We start from the raw sequence: 19,736 nt of genomic DNA on the forward strand, positions 1-19,736 counted from the left end.
TGAGCTAATTTTAGGTGCAGCAATATGTAGACCAGGTGTAATGCACATGGCCTACCTAGGCAGCTCTGTTTAGCTGTGCATTCATTCAGCAGTGTTGGGCTTGGATAGCCCTTTAGAGTAGCTCAACCAATAGCCCACATACTTGCATACCAGCGTCTAATCCCATTCTGGCTCGTTTTTTGTTGGCAGCAATTCCTGCTAAAGCTTTGTTTTCTCTATATAAACATACGAAAAGCTGTCTGTCTTCTCTCTTAATACTGTGACACAGTTCTAGACAGAAGGAGGGACAAACATTTCTTTTCTTCCTCCATTAAACAGTTTGGTTAACTGTTATTCAGATGTGAGGTTACGGTTTATTAATGTGCAGTATTCTGTAAACATCTCTCTTGGTGCCTCGAGGCCCAGACTCATTTTACCGGTTGTTCAGGAAGTTTTATCCGAGCTGAAATCCATGAACACAGCAAAGGGAGAAAAATCATTTTTACTGCTTCCAAAAAAAAAAAAAAAAATGGTATTCATGTTGCATTCAGGCAGTTTTCGGAACTTGCGATTCCCAGTTGATAAAAAAGAATACCAGATGGGTCTATTGCAATTACTTTTTTGTATGCACTGCAAAGGCCTGCTCATTTATTTATGTATTACACAGGAGAAAGCTTTGACTTTCACTAAGTTGGAGCTTTTTGGATTCTGTCCTTTCCCAAAAGCAGCACTCTTTTCACAGCTTCACACCAAAGGAGTATTATCTCATTGTGCTATTTTCTGTCTCCCAGCAAACTCCCATTCACCCAGTCTATTTTGAGAACCTCCTAATAATGCACCAGAGTCGTGCAAATCAATAAATCTGTGCATATGATCTGAATCAAAGAAGGGTGAAATTCGCAACTTGCAACTTCCTCTGAAAGGTGAACTGTAATGTGCTGGGGCGGGAAAAAAAAAAAAAAAAGTAGTGTTTGTTCTGATACAGTTCCCAAGCAGAGTGGCACCTCATTATGTTGACTGCCAGAAGTGCGTGAGGCAGTGTGGGGTAGGGGGAAATAGGAGGTGGGAGTGATAGAAAATTTCTGCCTATGACACAGAGGCTGCTGAGTAAATTATGCATGAGAAGGTGACTTTTGTCATCAGCACAAGACAAGTAAACACCATCAATGAAAAGCCTGCGCTTAATATGCAGCAGAATTTGATTTTGTGCCGTTATTATTCACGCCAGCCTCCGAGCGTTGTTCAACCCTGCCCTGCAAATAGAAAGCAGAGAAACCCGATGGCTTCAGAGGCTTAATTACCCTCCACTTCACTTAACCTATTCAAACCGTTCAACGTCTTGTCCTAGATTTTAAACTCAGAAATGCAGATCTGTCTTCTCCGGCAGTGGATGGTGTCCCACACTGCCGGGGCGTGGTCACTGGTAGGGGGTGGGGGCAGGCAGCACGCCGATAACTTTTCAAACTGCTGAACAAACAGGAGTGATTTGCCAGGCAGGGCGCAGGGAAGTAACCGTGAAGCGGAACCGCGCTGGACGGTTTCTTTCTGGGACAAGATCAAAGCGTTTGTCAGACAGATTTTAAATGAGCACGTAGTGTTTGAACTCATGACTAAAGTGGCTTTTTTTTGTGTGTGTGTGTATGTGTGTGTGTGTGGCTGTTAAGTCGTCTTGTCGTAGGATTTTTGTGCACATTTTAGAGCCATGAACTAGGACAGACTCGCTCAGGTGTATTGGTTGTATTGAATTGATTAATCTGATTTATTGTGTCAGCGCACAAAGCCCTGTCTGCTTCATCTGGAGCGCCCGCCCACTGGGCTTTCTGCGGAGCGATAGTGGGAGACTGATTACAGTCTCCGGGATTTGCCGTGGAGAAAGCCGGAGCCTGCTTGGACTGCGATTTGCTCTCCCGTCAGTGAAGGGGAGGGAAATTAGCAGAGACTTATTCCAGTCTGACTCCATAGCGCCAGGACTTTCGGATCCCCTGTGCACGTTTAGTCTCCCGTCTTTAATCAGGTGGCCTGTCCGGATACGCGCAAGTCGCGCCGGACTTTTGTCTTTCGCCGAGGAGGGTGAATTGCCTCCGCAGTCTCGGATGCGTAAGCGGGTAGTGGGTTGGGTCGGCCAGGCGTCTGGCATAGCCTACGCACACGTCCAGCGATAAGAGCGGATAGGTGAGGGTGAAAACTAGGGGAAGCACCACCCGAGGTTTTTCCTAAGCAGGAGGACGCCGAAGAGGTGAGACGGACGCTGGCAAACCGCCGGTCTCACCGGCTGTGGATTTGACTCTCAGGACAATCCCTGGCTGTTTTTTTTTTTTTTTTTTTGTCGCTCGGGGATTCGTAGACCTTTCTTCTCCTCCCTGATTCAGAACCAGTGGATAACCACAGTGAACCCGACAACCCAGACATCGCCTCCTCATCGTACGGGAATATTGGAAGTGAATCTGCGGGGCAACACACAATGGCAGCCGGTGCGCTCCTCTTTGCTTGTGCGCTGCTTGGTAAGTCATCTGAAGAGGCTGTTAGCCTGGATTTCTGCAGTGAACATTTTCTCCGTCTGTTTTTTTTTTTTTTTTTTTTTAGGAAGTAAATCTGAATCAGCGGGGTCTTAGTCACGGCACACCTGTATGAGACGTGTGAATCTGAATGGGTTGGTTGGGGTGGGCAACTAATAGTCATCATGAGTCAGGTGAAAGTAGGCTGCATCGATAATCACTGCAATAATAACAGATGCCTGTGAACAGCTGTGTGTGTGTGTGTGTGTGTGTGTGTGTGTGTGTGTGTGTGTACGCACGCGCTGAACTAGGTTAATGTGATATTTGGACTTTAGTAACAGATTAACCCTGTATAGTCTGATCTCCTGTGTTCAAGGGCTGCTATTGTCAACCTGGTATTCTCTGTAATTAACCCACACACGTATAGAAATACACGCATAGATGGGCTACACACACATCACAGATACACCTGGATCACACTTCACCGGCACCCCCAGGGTATGAAGTCATCCAGTGGGTGTGAGGACACCCAGTACCAGCTTTCTTGTACAGTAAGTCATCCCTTCAGATCAAGACACTGTGCTCAGTTCTCACACATTTTATTCGCTTAACCTGCAATTTCTGGGATTTCACAGACAAATGTGAGTTCAAACATTCACACCCGATGACACTCAGTGACACATACAAACACTGAGACAAGGTGTTCAGGCATACAGGCATGACTGTGCTGACACACACACACACATCCTGCCTGTGAACTGTCCCAAACAAACACCAGATGGCTTTTCTGTCCCTGGATTGGGAGGCCTGTCAGTGCTGCTGGGGGACAGAGGAAGGGGTGGTGGGGGGTGGTGTTGGGGTGGAAGTCGGCCTGCTGGAGGCCCCCACTTGGCCAAGAGGATTACCAGCCTGCGCCTTGCTTCTCCCCTTTCGGTGCATCAGAAGTCACTTTCACTGGGATGCAGGCTGTGTGAGAATTAGTTTTTAAAACGTGACATGTATTGTTCACTGCACACAGTCACAATACAGATCTTATCTAAAGCGTAGGCTGGATAACAGGTTTTTTTTTTTATATTGCATAATAATCATGAATCATGTGGTTAAATGGGAAGCAGTTTAAACAGGTGAAGAATATTTTAGGTGTAAGGAAAGAGTAGATGTTGTATGTGGTGTGTGTCTCTGCAGATCATTGGCATAAATCATAAGGGAATGTGTATTTATTTAATCTAATGCTATTATCAGCAGTGTTGGTAACATTAAGCCTACGGTTCTGTAATATGAGACATGTTACATCCCTATTTTTAGGGTAAAATTCTCTAGCCCCTCAAATGTGAGTATCATCTTTCTGACAGTGAGCTGAATATCTTTGGGGTTTTTTGGAGACTTGTTATGAGTATTTTTCACTATTTAGGCAGCTTTAATTTTACAGATCAAGCAATGAATTGGTAGATTTACTGCTAATGAAAATAATCATTAGTTATCATCAACTGTGCGTCACAATATCAAGGGGAAAACATACCTCTAAAATGACAAAACTATGCTTTCTCAGTGGCGAGAACCAGTCACATTAATTTCATTCACTAGTCTTAAAAGTTTTCAGTTCAAAGTGTTAAACAACTTAAATTAAGCTGCGTGCAATATGGCATGAATCTTAAGATGTATTTAACACTAGCTGCAACCTGTGCACATGTGTCTTCTTAATATTCTCTAAAACCATCACATCACCCGAGCAAAAAGCTGATCCGTCTCAGTGAAGGATACAGTTAAGCTTCAGTAATGCAGTATTGGTGCTAGTGTGTTAATAACAGAAAGCAACAGAACGTATGGCAATATATTGTCATGACGATGATTTCTCGCTCTCCTAGAGGCATGCACAAGCACAAACATCTGTGCTGAGTGAGATGTGCTGGTGTGCGTCTTTTATATCTGATCAGCTGTCAGATTTTTGTGTCAGCTGGCACATGTGTTTGCATTTGCATTTGTTTGTTGGAAAAAAAAAAAAATCATAAAAAAGAGGTGGATGGCAACTGTGTTAGATGGAGGTGCCACTTGCACAGTTTTGGCAGGCAAATCCGTGATGGGTGGTATTTATGCTGCTGAATTTGCCATCAGGTGTGAGTGAGTGTGTGTGTGTGTGTGGTTATTTGTGGCACCGGGGTATATGATATAAGGCATATGAAAGGAGTTGCCTGAAGGCTGTTTATTAGCTTTACAAACAGGATGTCATCCTTCTCCCCCATAGAGAGTGAGAAAGATGTCATGCGTTTGGTGTGGTGTACCGGTATGTACTTTTTTTGGGTTATGCTTCTGTTTTGTGTAAAAGTGTGTTTGAAATGGGGCGCCAACGTAAAGTACCCGAGACATCCAAGTTTATATAAGTAAATTGAAACTGTAATATGTGTGAGGCTGGCTGGTTTAACTGTGAAATGCCTAAGTGGTTTCCATTTACTGGGCTGACAGGAGAGCAGCCTGCACTCGCCCAGGTTCTGATGAGCTGCCACTGGTCCGGTTTATCAGCTGGTCTCAGAGCAGCTTCACATTGTACAGAGGAAAATCTTATGAGCTTATGTCTGACAAGATGCACATTCTGCCACCTGCAGTTACTCATGCATCTGTCATAGTGTGATGTTTTTATATATATATATATATATATATATATATATATATATATATCTTGATTAGCTCTGCCAGCTCAGTAGGACAGGTGCTGTTTTCACCCTGTTGATACAATATCTGAACACGTTACGAATGAATTTGCACAAATGCACATGAGAGTGTGGGGATAGGAAGGGAATGATACATTTTTCATATGCATAAAAGGGGGTGTGGCAGTGGGTGGGGCCTCTCATTCAGAGGGAATATAACACTATACATCACTGCCTGTGATTTTCTAAAGCCTGCGGTAGCATTTCAGTATTCTTCATACATTATTTTTCTTCCATCCACTGGTTTCAATTTATATCTAGTGCATGAAAGTATAATAGCAGACTTCAAGCATGACTCATGTCTGCATTCATGTTTTATTTATCATTATTTCAAATCAATCTGCAGTTTAGCTGCATTACCACACAACAACACTGGAACTTTAGTGAAACCGAAATAAAAAGAAATACACTGCAGACTTGATTGAGGACGCGAGTTAAGACTCCATTGAGAAATGCATGAAAACCACTGAGTACGTGAAGTTGAAACACTGTGCTTTGGAGAATGGGCAGCAGTGATAAAAAGTATAGATGCTTTTTAGTCAAGCAAGTAAATGTTTCAGCATCTTATATCTCCTTTGTCCACCCCCATTTCTTTTCACTCTCTCTGTGTGGGAAGATGTTTTCTTGTTTCTTTATCTTTTAGTGAGGTTTTGGATGCTATTTCTGATCAGCTGTTTCAACTCAGAAGAATATGTGAAACAATAGCATGTTATTTCTGGCTCATTACAGCGCTATTGATTAAAAAGAGAAAAGTTTTTAGTAGTTGTAGTTACACTGTCAAACTTTGTGCTTATCAACAGACAGAGTACAAAGCTAGCCCTGCATAATTGCTCCAATCAAACAACATAAAGGTACTTAAGAGCTCATTTCCATTTAGGCATTACTGCTGTGCCATTTTTTTTTTTTTTTTTTTTTTAAATTCAAAACCTTTGCACAACGTGGGAAGGGCAGCACTTATAGCCACTTAGATTTGATTGTCCATGTGGTGCTGTGACAGTCGTCACAAATGCTTGAGAGTGGTTAGGATTTGAATCATCCAATTTTCCATTTCAGACAAACTCATTAAAATGTGTGCATCGCATAATGTGAAACAAGATTATAATTAATGGTGAAAGAAATTAGAAATCTGGTGTATGGAATCGACTCATCAAGATAGCTGCATTGAGCTTCACTAAATGCCATCCAGTTTTTTTTCTCGATATTATGATGTCAGTTTAAATAAAAAGGAGGATTCCTCCTTGTTTAATTGTGTCATATTAACAAAAACATTTAACTACATGGAGGTTGAAAAGAGGAGAAACACAGGCTTTGTCAAAAGATGTTAGATACCCGTCCCATAATTATTTCTTTTCAACCTTTATTGTACATGGGAATGTTGAGGACAGCTCAGAGGCATTTCAAACTTTGTCAGAATTCAAAGTGTGCGCCGCCACTCCCTGATGCCGACCCCAGCCTCTCCTTTGTCCCAAATAAGAATGACAGCTGGAAGCCCCCTGCCCCAGAATGACAGGGATTTTAAGTTGCGTGTGGTCAAGCCATGTGTCTCCTTGCTGTGCGTGTGGAGTCAGCTGTTACCGCTTTGGGAATGTTTTCCATGTGTTTGTAAGCCTCAGCTGACACGAGAGACAGAGAGAGAGAGAGAGAGAGAGCGCTGTCTAGACGGTGAAGCAAAATGTAGTCACTCACCGTCTAGCTGATTGTGTAGCTGTTCTATGTATGTGCTACGGAAAAGTGTGGTGTGTGTGTGCATGTGATGTCCCAGGTTTTGTTTCTCGTTGTTTTTGTCTGTTGTTGTCACCAGAAACAGAGGACCTCCTTCTCTCCATTAGGGGAAATATGGGCCTTGTGCAGCCGTCTTACTGCGGCGCTGTTTGTCCCTCTTGTTATTTTCTGTGCCTGCTATATTCTGTAGTTGCACGCAGGCTTGTTTGCACGATAAGCATTAGACCCACGTCTTTGTGTATACCCATGACAAGACGCCTTTTTTTCTATTGTCTTTTTTATATCATAACATTGTTGACTCAACTGACAAAAAAAACAAAACAATAGAAGGGCAGGAAGAAGACTGTCAGCTTGGCTATCAATCACCAACTGTGTGGTAAGGTCCCAGTAAATACTCATTAAAGTTTGGATGCACAATGTAAACACAGGCCATCTGTAGGTCAGTTCTCTGCTGCTGGTGAGGACTGAGATGTCTTATTAGTCATGGATCAATAGGACCGGATATGAGGGCTGGGTGACTGTGCTGACATGGGTGTGTCTTTGTGCTGGTGAACAAGTCAAATGCTGGTTACTAGTGTGTACTACCAACAGGACAAGTAATTGCCCTGTAATATAGACATCACAGTCAGCTACAGAAACTCACACCCAACTATCACTGCAGTTATACTGCAGCCTCACTGTCTTCTGTTATCCAGTGCCCTCCTCGCTCTGTCCTCTCAAAGGTAAAAACTTAGTGTGAAGGAATAAAACAGCTTTTACTCCCGTGGAGCTTTCAGAGGAGATCGAGGAATAGTCTGAAAACATTTGGGATTGAGATTGAACTGACTCAACTTTATTGCTAGCTGAGCAGTAAATTAAGAACCAAAGTTAGTTGGGAATAATCACATCTCATCCTCTCATGCAGTGTCCATTTTTGTTTTTTTTTTTTGTTTTTGGTTTTTTTTTGAAATGATGATCCCCCCCCTCATGACCCAGATCTGAGCTGTACTCTCTCTCCGGTTCACACGGAGAGATGAGTGACTGTGTGAAGTGAAACAAAGTTCTTGAGGGAGACTTCCTTCCTGTCATAGTGGATCAGGGAAGTGGCTGTAGCTGGAGACAGAGCAGAGGCAGCGTCTGCTTTGTGTTTGACTCTGCAACAGCACCTCTGGATAACTGTCAGGCCTGTCCCACATCACAGCTCTCTGCCAGGATCGCATGTCTGCGCCTGCACATCTCTTCACGCCTCAAACTGTGTCTCCATGTTTTGTGATAACAACCCAGCAACAACCCTTTATCTGTTTAGTTTGTTCTTCAGGGTTGATTTGCATGGATCTCTGCTTCATCTCACTCACACTTAAAAGGTACTCCAGCTGCCTCCTCTTCCTCCTCCAGTGAATAGCCCCTGACCTTCCTCCCCCACTCTTTCCTCAACAATACTTTGCCCAACCCACCTCCTCTTCAAAGAGCACTAATTAGAAACTGCCCTCAAGTGATTCAAGCCAGATATTTTCATCTTCCTCACAGTGTCAGAGGAAGAATCTTTGTTTAACAGCCACATCTACCCTGGACTGTTTATGAGCACCTTCCTTGACCAATTAAAAAACCAACCCAGCCCCCCTTCCCCTTGGGATTTTATCTGCTCCTCCCACCTCTGCTGTTCTGTTTCAGGAGTGACGATGACGGGTCAATGAGAGGATTCCACTTTACTCCTACACACTACAACACACACACACAGACACACACACACACACACACACACACACATCAGCACCCACAGCGCTCAGAGCTGCTGTCCTTCAGTGCAGCCACACTCCCTTGCTCCCTGCTTGATCCTCAACCCGAGCAGATCCCACGCTGGTGGGATACACACCAGGCACTGTAACTATGGCGACTGCTCCCCACCTGCACACTGCTGATCCATATTCAGTGCTGGTGTGCATGTTCAAAGATGCATGTGGGCCCATGAATAAACGTCTACATGCCCCCCCCCCCCCCCCCCCCCCCCCCCACACACACACACACACACACACACACACACCCTTCTAAAAATCCTCTTACATAATGATGAAGAGCACTTCACTCACTTTGCCATTATGTTGTGTTATTGCGCTTCTTTGCCGCTTTACACCTAAAACCAAAGAGATGCATGTGTGTGTTTGTGTGTCTAACTGCTTATGCATAAATGCATGAATTTACAAGCGCATGTCTTTTTCTGCCTGAAAGGCAAAACGACTGACAATGGAAGAAAAAGTCTGTTTGAAGTAGACTAATTAATAGTTAATTAGTTTCCTTTCCAAACTGCAGCTTAATACGCAAATGTGGGAAGTGATAGCAAGCTGCCAGTCACACAAGAACTAACCACTGTACATAAAGAAGATACAGCTGTCAGGCTTAATTGTCCACAAGTACAAGATGGATAATGACCGAAGATAGTGGAGTGTTTTTTTTTGCCTCACTTTCTTTTACAATTAACGCAAACGCTCAGTTGCTCATGACAGGATATAATTGGTTGCGCTTTTATTTTTGTTTGTTTGCCTTTTCTGAGTGTGTGTGTGTGTGTTTGTGTGTGTGTTTATGTGTTTGTGAAAGTTTTTTTCAGGGTAGACTTGAGACCACAGTCCTTTGTCATTCAGACAGAGTGGGGGATGTGTATGTTTGGGGGGAGGGATGGGGGTGTCAGACTGGTTTGGTTTGGGGGATGGGGAGATGAGGTTAGTGGGGTAGCAGGTGTCCATATAGAGTTAATGGATCAGGCAAAGGGAGTAGATGGGGGTGCGTAATGCACTGGAGGTGTGTGTGTGTGTGTGTGTGTGTGTGTGTGTGTTTATGGTATGAAAGAACCAGTTTCACAACTTATCTCTGTCCCCCGCACTGCCAAGAACAGAAATCCAGAAGTAAGTAGATAGGATAATGGCCATATTTTCCTTCAAGTGCTGTTCTTCACATACAAACTAACTCTAACCATCTGTCACATTGTGAATGAGGAGTGAAGAGTACTCTTGGCAAAATGCAAACGACAATGTTATATACATTTTGAATGTAATTATTTTGATATTTTCCATGTAAAATTGTCCAGATGATGGTGAGAAGCATAGAGTTGTGCAGTGTAGGTTTGAAAATTGCCCCTTTGTCATTTCAGTGATCTATGAGGTAGAATTTAAAAGCAAGTTGACAGCAGCATTCATGAGGAAAATGATGGAGAGTGTAATTACTTCCTTTATACAGCACTTGGGTTCCCTTTTTTTCCTGATTTATGTCAATCTGTTGATTGAGTGCTCACATTGTAACTGCTGGGTTGAGTAAAATTCTTGTTTTCCTGTACAGTGTAATAAAGCATAATATCCTAGCCTTATTATATTTTGAACAAGTGATATAAGATGTGTTTGTGTGTGTGTGAATGACTTGGTTGAGCCCGGCATGGCTTGGCCTGTGACAAACATTACATTTTTTTTTTTAGATTGGCCTTTTGGACAGAGACAAGAGAGACACTGCTGCCCAGCTGCAGTAATTAGGGTTTATAGTAATTGTATTCATACGTTGTCATGTCGCTGTCGCTGTCGCTGTGACGATGGCATAATATCTGAGTTATAGCTCTGCACAAGCTCTCCTTGATGACTCCTGCAGCAGGGTCACGTAATCACTCTCTAACAAAGCTTTAAAGTAATCATGTTTACCTTCGTGTTGAGGGACAGGGCGATTAAAGCAACACATAACATTTGAGAAACAGTTGCTTTGCAAGATGAGGAGGAGGAAAACAATTTGTCTGGCACCACTAATGAGAATTTTGATTGAAAATGTTTCATGAAAATGTTATTTAAAAGGATGAGGAGGAATCACTGCTGATTATGTGTTTGAAATGATCACTCATGATGAAACACCAAAATTCAAAAGCTATTACATCGTTGGTCCAGCAGCAGGAAGGCGAAGCAGCTGAGGGTGTAGGAGGGAGGATGAAGAGGCAGCTGTTGAGCAGGGGAGGGTATGATTATGATCTGCTCTGTGTTGTTGACACTATCGACAAATACTACAGGCACTGGAAGTGGGGAGGAGAAAAAATGAATCAGCCCATGCAGACAAATCACATTTCTGCTCAGCATGTATGGCCCCTACACTTACATTACATTTATAGCCTTATGGCCACAGACACCTACTGTGTACAGAAACACATAATGCATTAGCCTTGAAACCCCCCCATTGCTTCCATCCTGGTCTGACCAGCTGTTATGAGCAACAGTGCAGGTGGGTTCATGACTGCTGTAGCCCAGGGGGCCCATAAATTAGGACTAGTTAGCATGAGGAGTGCAGAGGACAACATGACCCAGGTGTGACATAAAGCAGGAGTCTGTAGACTTGAGCCTTGTTGGGATTCAAGCCCCAAAAATGGAGATTCAAGGCTTTACATGACTTGACTGCTGAAAGACCTGACTTGGAAGCAAAAACATTCTTGTCCTATGTTTTAAAATCATTGTAAAATCTTTCCCTTTATCATCTGACTCGGAATATAAGGCTGCAGTTTGCAACCGGTTAGCTTAGCATATCATAAAGACGGAAAATAGAAGAAGTTCTGTTCTATTTTAAGTAGTAACTTCCTGAAGTCTTGCTGTGACCATGTGGAATGGTTCAATACGTAACCCTAAAACTTGTTAATGTTGTATGTAATTTTTATAAGATACCATGTGTTAATTAATTACCTTTAGACGTGCTTGTAGATGGACTTTTACAGAGCCACGCCAGCTGTTTCCAGTCCGCTACGCTAAGCTAAGCTAAGATAAGCTAAGATAAGCTAACTTAACCAGCTGTTAGCTCTAGCCTTATGTTTACCACATTGATACAACAGTAGTATCAGTCTTCTTGTCTAATTCCGGCAAGAAAGTGAATAAAATATATTTCCCAAAATGTTAAACTATATATAAAAAAAAAAAAAACCCAGCTCTGTCCTAGTTGTGGGAGAAAAGAGAGCAAGAAAGAAGAACTATGCAAGATATTTGCAAGTGAACTCTCAAGCTAGAGAATAAGTCTCAGAGGGAGTATGATTGTGCAGTACATTCTTGCACTATACATATACAGTATGTGTCTGTTTCTTTATGTTTGGTTCTCTGCCCTTTGGCTATGTCTCTTGCTTTCTAAAACATAGAAAAGTTTGATAGGGAGTCCTCGACATTGCTGGCTTACAAAAACTCCCTAAGCGAATTTGCCCCTCCATGTAACTACACTCATCTTGAATTCCTTGCATCTGTACTGCTCGCAATGCCTGCCTCCCTTTACTGGAGCCATGCTATGACATACAGTGTATCCACTTCATCTTCCCACTCTGTGAACGCTCCTGTACTCTCTTGTTCCTCCTCAGATTAAAGCTGCGTGGGTGTAATGGGCAGTTGTTGTAAGTGTTTGTCAGCTGTTAGAGTGGCCTGCTGGCATGTCTAACTGGCCCTGTAATGGAAGTTAGAACATTAGTCTCTCTCTCTTTCTTGCTATATTTCTCTATGACAATCTCGCATACAGTGTCACACCTTTTTGCTGACTGGCTTCTAGCAGCTAGCAATGTCTTTCGCTTGAACACTGAAATTCATTTAGCTTTCTTCTCAGTACTGAAGAAATATGCTGTCTATCTTATCTGTCTTTAAAGTATTCCAGTTAATAAACCAGGCAGTGGATATGGGATTTGTTGAAGCTTTTGAGAAAAGGGTCAGAGGTTATTAATGACAACCCTGCTGGACTGATTTGTACATTCTGACACCGGTGATGATTATCACCGCGGGAAGGACAGAGAATGGGAAAAGAGTGAGAGGAAAAGGCCTGAATTGCAATGTTTGATGCTGCCGGGAGCCCATCAATCAAAAATACAAGATTCTGAGAAAACTATGAGGAAGGAGGAGCAGGGATGCTCATCAGTCTATTAGATCGTTTACAGCAGGATGATTATCCAGTGCCATGTACGAAGAGAAGCCAAATATTGACTCTTTTTTTTTTTTTTTCAAGGACAATGTGAGAGACACAAATTCAATTCTTATGTCAAATTTAGTTATGATATAAGCACGTAAAAAATAGGCAGTTGTAATCTTGTAGGGCACAGTATAATGAAGCACATAGAGGTTTATTTTATTGCACAATTTCAGGAAACGGGCTCAATTAGAATTGTACCGTGACCATATCCTCTCTAAACGTTACCGTTTCCATTACAAGAAAATGTCTTCCCTTTCTACCACTTTCATCTCTTTCCTCCTGCTTTTTCCCACATCTTGGAATCTGTCTGTCTCTCTCTCACTCTTGCTTTCTCTGGTAATGATGTTAACGGGGTCAAATGCTTTTTGAGGCCTTGAGGGAGAAAGATGCGGAATGATTTTGGAGAACGGTTAACCAGCGCTTGAGAAGTGTGGAGAGGAAAATACTCCTATGTTCTTCATCTCTCTCCAGCGTTTAATACTCTGTAATACATACAGCAGCTCATGTGTCAGCGGCACATATATTCACTTAAATCTGTGCATTTTTGTGGTGTTCAGTGCCCTGCAGGCAGCTGTCGTTTTCTCTTTAGATTCCTCCTTTTTCCTCTTTTTTTTTTTTCCCCCTCTTCTCTTACCATGCAATCCTTTACTCGCCCCATCACTACCTCGCTGTCTGAGAATCTTCACAAGATTTCAGATCTGTGGGATGAGTCTCAACCTCCCTTGGGGAGATAGGACATTGACTGGGTCCAAGCATGTTCATAATTAATTCATTCACTGGCTGTGGTTACCTCAGTTCCCCGGCTCCTCAGCTTTCCCTGGAAGTTTTTGCAGAGAAGTTAAGGTGACAGGCTGCTGTTCATTCACACTGTTAGGTGTTGGCAATACCAACAAAATTGGTTTCAGTCTAACTTACAGCCAGCCAGAATTAACAAGATTGATATAGAAACCAAAAATCTTTTATTATCAAAGAAAACTGTCAGATCTTTGAATATTTCTCTATATTATTAAATATTAATGACTAATTAAGTAACAAGTTAAAGTTTAGAAACTGTTCAGAGTAGTATAAGTATTAATAATTAAGTTTAGCACTACAAAACTCAACTTATCTGCTTTACCAGGACTGTATGGGTGTGGTTTGACTAGATTTCAGATTCGACAACATAAGCAAACAACCCACTGGGCATTCTGTTCCTAAATCCTGATTGGTGCTTTGAAATTCATGAGGTTCAAGGTTCAAGCTTTTATCGTTTTCATGGATTGTAAAGGACTGAAGAGGGTGAAGCTGGGGTGGGTGAAGTCGTTCACAATGCTGAGGGCCTTGATGGCGCACCACGCTTCATAGGTTTGTTTTATGGAGGTGAGAGAAGCACTGATGGTTCTACCCACTGTGACGGTCAGAGACCTTGCAGTTCCCATACCAGACAGTGATGCAGTGGAGCGAGGCTCACCTTCTTCAGTCGATGCAGGGAGTGAGATGTTGACAACCACCTTTTCTGACTCACCTTTTTTTCCCCAGCTGAGCCCTGCCTACTTCAAACCAGTGAGAAAAGCACAGAGAAAACCGAAATACTGACATTTTGCAGTGTGTCAAGATTTAAGTTTAAAATATTTTGCCAAACCTTAAGCATTTATTTTATTATTCTCTTTTAATTACTTCACATCACATGCATGAGAAATGACTCCAGATGATGTTTCTCTTCAGTTTAGTGTGTGTGTGTGTGTGTGTGTGTGTGTGTGTGTGTGTGTGTGTGTGTGTGTGTGTGTGTGTGTGCGTGCACATGTTTTTGTCTTCTCTGACCTAAAAAGCAGGATCACTGCGTGCATGCACAGAGCAGTAGCAGAACCACAGAACGTGCCTGTACGAAGAAGTGTGTTCATGTCAGTCACGTTAGAAGATGACAAGAAGCATTATTTTCAGAGGCAGTTTTTATGTTCTACAACACAGCACGTCCATCCTGTTGTCATGAGTATTCATGCTCACAGTAAGGCTTAGTTTTGGTAGTAGTGATACTTGAGCAGCTTGAGCTGCTTTCTTTACCTTCTTTACTTTCCAACTCTTTTTGTGTGTTTATGTATATGTGTGTGTGTGTGGTGTGCGTGCAATTAGGAATGGGGTCAAAGTGAGAAGAAATGATGGACAGCTCGAATCTCCACATTAGCACATCTCTGCACCATGGTGAATGCCCTCTATGAGTTACCCCCTGCAAGGTTTTTATTATACACCTTTCTAGGTGTATAATTATCATGTGTCATAGAAGAGTGATGATGAGAGTAGTAGGCATGAATGCTAGTGGCCTTGCTGCTGTTTCCGCTGAGAATAAGACACTGGCCACAAATGATTGGATTAGTGTTTAACCCCCCTCCACTTAACATAATCCTCTTTGCAGCTTTTTCTCTCTTTCTCCCTCTCGCTCCCTCTCGCCCCCTCTCTCCCTGTGTGTGTGTGTGTGTGCGCGCGTGCGCGTGTTTAGTTATCTGCTCCCATTGCTCTGTATGCTCCTGCCGATCAACAGCAAGGTCAGTTGGAGAGCTTGTCACGGGAAACGTGTTTCCTGCGTCCAGGCGACAAGCTGTGTGGGAAGCAACTGGCAGCAAAGTTGAGAGATGAGCCACAGGAGATGGAAGCCAGCGGAGAGCGAGGGTGGGAAGGAAGAGAGGGGTAGCAAGTCATCCACGGTATGCAGAGATCGAGATGAGTGTCAATACTAGAAAATCTGAGGCCTTGGTGAGCAAATATGGGCACTCGGTGATTGAGGCAGCGCGGCCAGAGGTGAAGACATGGGGGAGGTTGCTGGCGCAGGATTATTGTGGAAGGGTGGTGGAATAGAGCGATCAGTTGAAGGTCTGCAGGGTTTGGTATGTCATTGTCAGCCTTTCTAAACAGCCTGCAGAGCGATGGGCACTTTGAAGTTTCACAGAGCTGCTTAAATCCTGCCTGAAAAGATGCAGAGAACCGCGAGGCACAGAGAACAGACAGGAATATACAGGGAGAGAGAGAGAGAGAGACAGACTGGAGGGGCAGGACGAAGGGGAGGATTGATGATGGGTGAAACATGGTGGAAGGGAATGAGAGTAATCAGAAGTAAGGAGGCAGCTTGTTTCAGGAGGATGACAGGACAGGAGACAGGCGAGTGGAGGAAAGCTCTTAGTGCACCATCATATGAGTCGTATGGGGTTATTTTTTTGGGGGGGGGTGTATGAGTAATGTGTTTCCAGCAGTTCTAGATGAGTCGCTGCAACATGAGAAGCAGTGATGCAGCGGTACAGCTCTGAGCTGATCTGAGCTGGATGTGGGTAGACTGGGCGCCGCCAGATTAGCAAGGAACCTGGGTCTGAGTCAGAATAGATGGCTGCTTCTCTTACCTAACTCATCCCATAACATGCTCAGCCAGATTTAGTCAGCTCCCATCACTATAGACTTTCTGCGGAAGTGATTTCCTATGTTGACTGGGCAAATGTTTTCACAGGTTATGGCCTCTAGTTACGCAGTGGTGGGTTATTGCAGTATATGCAGCTGGAAAGAGATGTGCAAAGTAGCTACTGATGTTTGGCTCTTTAGTTGGATCAGTTTATCATTTCACACCTTGTAAAATATTCCTGTAAATATCTAGTAGGATTCAGTGAAATTACACTGAGCTAAACATACTTAACATGCTTTTTTAAACTATTTTTCTTCCTTTTTTTCATTTTTGGAATGGAGACATTCTTGAGTAAAGTTTAAGAATTTAAATCTTGGTTAGTCTTATGGAGGTCCTTTAGGAGACATCAAACCATAAGGAATGATTAGTTATTGTGTTGTGCCATGTTGTGCCATTCAAGCGAGGGATTCTAAATCGCAAAGAGCTGATGCTTCAAGCTCTGCAAGGAAATAAGATGCATGATCAAAACAGACAGAAATGCATGTTTGCACACACGTGCGTCCACACTCCAAACTGTATGTTCGCACAGCAAAACAAATGTGGAACCTTCGTCCCGTTTTCCTCCATTTTGCCGGCTCAGTGAGCACAATCTGCAAAGGTGACTTCATTTTTCAGCGAGATAACCTTTCATTGTAATACACACACACGCAGACTCGTGCATGTTTGCGCTTGGACACACACGTACATGGGCGTAAATGGACTCAAATTATAACAGTGAATGAAAGGTGGGGGTGTAGTGGAAGTGTGAGAGAAAGTTACTATCAGAGGGAAGAGGATGTTGAAGTTAAAAAGCTGTTCTGGTGAATTATTAATGCTAAGCATTGTGCCCACAGACACAGCCTCTTACAGACTTTCTTTCTCACACACACACACACACACACACACACACACACACACACACACACACACACAAACCCAGCTGCAATCCCCAGTTGCTTGTGCAGACAGGAAACAGCGTACTTGTCGCTCTGTCTGGATTTGGGGGGGGGGTGTGTAAGTGCTCTGTTGTCTCCAGCCCCGATGAGAGGGATGTTTGTAGTTGTTCCCTGAATAGTGAATGCTCTGTGTGTGTTTGGTGTATGTGCGTATATGCAAGGGGTTTAGGCAAGATTCACATATGTTGGTTGCCCTAAATATAGGCTACAAAGCAGTATACAGAATAGTAATAATCAGTCTTTACAATGGGTTTCACACTACAATCAGCTCTGTTTGTTACAGTGCTCAATACGTCATGCATCAGTCCACTAATTACATGTCTTATTTAAATGAGAAAATCATTATTGTTTATTCCTCTTAAACACAAAATCTGCAAAAACAGATGCAGTCAGTCCTTGGATTCCTATCGTCTTAGTTTTATTGTCAAAAAATGTGAATGATAGACCCTCTTAAATGAAAAAGTAAATAGCGCTGGTGGACACATACTCATAAAACTGCGACTAAGCAAATGTCCAAACTGAATTTGTATGTCTGGTCTAGGGCAAGGAGGTATTTGATGCATCAGGTGGCAGTTTTAACTTTAATGTATATAATTAAACCGAACCCTCACTGAAGCATTCTGATTACGATCCCTTAAATGAATGTGAGCAAGATACTGAGAAGTGAGAGGGACAGCATTACGGTGGGAAAGTAAGTAAAGCCTTCGCTGGTGGACAAACTATTGAATATTTCTGATGACACCTTTTCTTAATGACCTCAAACATACAGTATGTTTTTGTGCTGAAATTTCCTGTTATATTGCAGCTGCCATATTTTCCAACACTGATATACTGACACTAGGCAGTATTGGCTAATATATCTGCCCAGCTGATTTGCCCAGTTGAGCTCTAATTAGGAGTCTGTGCACATCCTTGCTCAGGAATTATGATGAGGGCTAAAAATTACAGATGCGTCAGACAAAACAGTGTTTATTATCCATTTCAAAAACACCTGTACTCTGCACAGCCTGACACGCTCAACATGCCCGGCTGACTCGTGTTTTACCAGCTCACACTGACCTCTCTCTTAAGTCCCAGATGGCTGCCTCTCACCTCAGTGTAGTACAGCTGCAGTGCTGTTCTTGTGGCGAAGGGTTAACATGCGAGTGCGTGTAATAGCAGTGTGCGTGATTGGATGATGGCTGTTAAAAAAGAGTGACTGTGAATGTTTAAAGTTGTTAGTGGTGTTGAAGAACAGTGTGTGTGCTTTGTGTGAATGTGTGTGTGTGTGTGTGTGTGTGTGTATATATATATGCACACCTCATCCTCAGTAAGTGCCCTCCAGAATGCTTTGCTGCACATGTCATGCTGTTTCTGTATTTTCTAGGAGATGTTGGGTGCATAAACTCTGCCCATGCTTTATATTTAAACAGCGGTTTTATAACCCAGGCTCTCTTTCTTTTCTCTCTCTCTCTGTCTTCACCTCATCCCCCCGCCCCCCCTCTTTTTTTTCTCTCTCTGTCTCTTTTCCCACCTCCGTCTGTAGCCGGTGTTGCCGTGGCTCAGAGAGTGGTAACGGTGCAGAGTGGACCGCTGGTACGGACCGAGGGCTCCCACGTGACCATCTGGTGCAACGTGACAGGCTACAAAGACGGGGTGCAGCAGGACTTTGAGTGGTCCATGTATCTGCCATCAGCACCGGACCGGGAGATCCGCATTGTGAGCACGGCTCAGCCAAACTATGCCTACGCCGTGTATGCCCAGAGGGTGAACAGCAAAGAAATCTTTGTGGAGAGGCTGAGCCGCGACTCTGCTGTGCTCCACATCACCAAAGTGCAGGCCAAGGACCAGGGTCTGTTTGAGTGTTACACACCCAACACAGACGGGCGATACCTTGGATCCTACAGTGCACGTACCAACCTCACCGGTGAGTCTCTAAGCACACACACAAACACAATGTCAAATAAACCACCTGTGTGTACAGATAAACCACACATGTCAGTGTTATAGATGTTAAACACAAATCCATCCTTAGTCAAACCTTTCTGTATAGATGAATTCACCAGTGAGTAATTACTGATCAATCAGCAACCAGTCCTAATCAGACAATAAACCCTCACAGTGAGTATCTGTCTCCGATTACCTAAATACATCCTTTGGGTACATTCCTTGTTAATGCTTATTTATGGTTTGAGGTTTGAGGTTTGAGTACAGTCCTCCTACAGTGATAATAAGGATCCCACTGGCCATTCCTTAAAGGCACCCCTTGGAGTTTTTCACCATTAGTGGTGCTTCGGAGCAATGTGTAGATTAGCAGATCCCCATCTATCTTGTGTTGTACTAGCAAACATGAGGGCTCACATATCCCACCTAGGTATGCAGGTGATGTGATGCACACATGCAAACATTTATATGTTGAATTAGCATCTAGCCTTTGCAAGTTTATTCATTTAGCATCTCAGAAAAAAACAGTTAAAGGTGCTAATGTAATGCTAAACCTTAAGTGGCCCTCTTTTGTAGCTGTGTCATTGCGATTATACTGTGTCAGATATTAAGTTGTGTTACATGGAGTTTT

The 19,736-nt window shown here is 43.1% G+C and overlaps 1 protein-coding gene across 3 annotated transcripts in view; it reads left to right on the forward strand.

Moving 5' to 3' along the window:
• Positions 1 to 1,460: 1,460 nt before the first annotated feature.
• The window catches only part of igsf3 (immunoglobulin superfamily, member 3), a 68,544-nt gene continuing 50,268 nt past the window's right edge, over positions 1,461 to 19,736 (forward strand). Inside the window, exons 1-3 of one of the 3 annotated variants that reach the window (XM_071475752.1) lie at positions 1,461 to 2,215; positions 2,349 to 2,480; positions 18,708 to 19,088. In XM_071475752.1, the coding sequence (XP_071331853.1) occupies positions 2,441 to 2,480; positions 18,708 to 19,088 (421 nt within the window). In that variant the 5' untranslated portion in view covers positions 1,461 to 2,215; positions 2,349 to 2,440. Of the gene's footprint in view, positions 2,481 to 2,580; positions 3,026 to 18,707; positions 19,089 to 19,736 lie in introns of those variants that run through there. The other 2 variants (XM_071475744.1, XM_071475759.1) reach the window with 2 other exon arrangements.

The sequence above is a fragment of the Trachinotus anak genome, unplaced genomic scaffold (genome assembly GCF_046630095.1).
Source record: "Trachinotus anak isolate AG129_WGS33_773 ecotype Australia unplaced genomic scaffold, CSIRO_AGI_Tana_v1 ptg000001l, whole genome shotgun sequence".
Classification (NCBI taxonomy): Eukaryota; Metazoa; Chordata; class Actinopteri; order Carangiformes; family Carangidae; genus Trachinotus; species Trachinotus anak.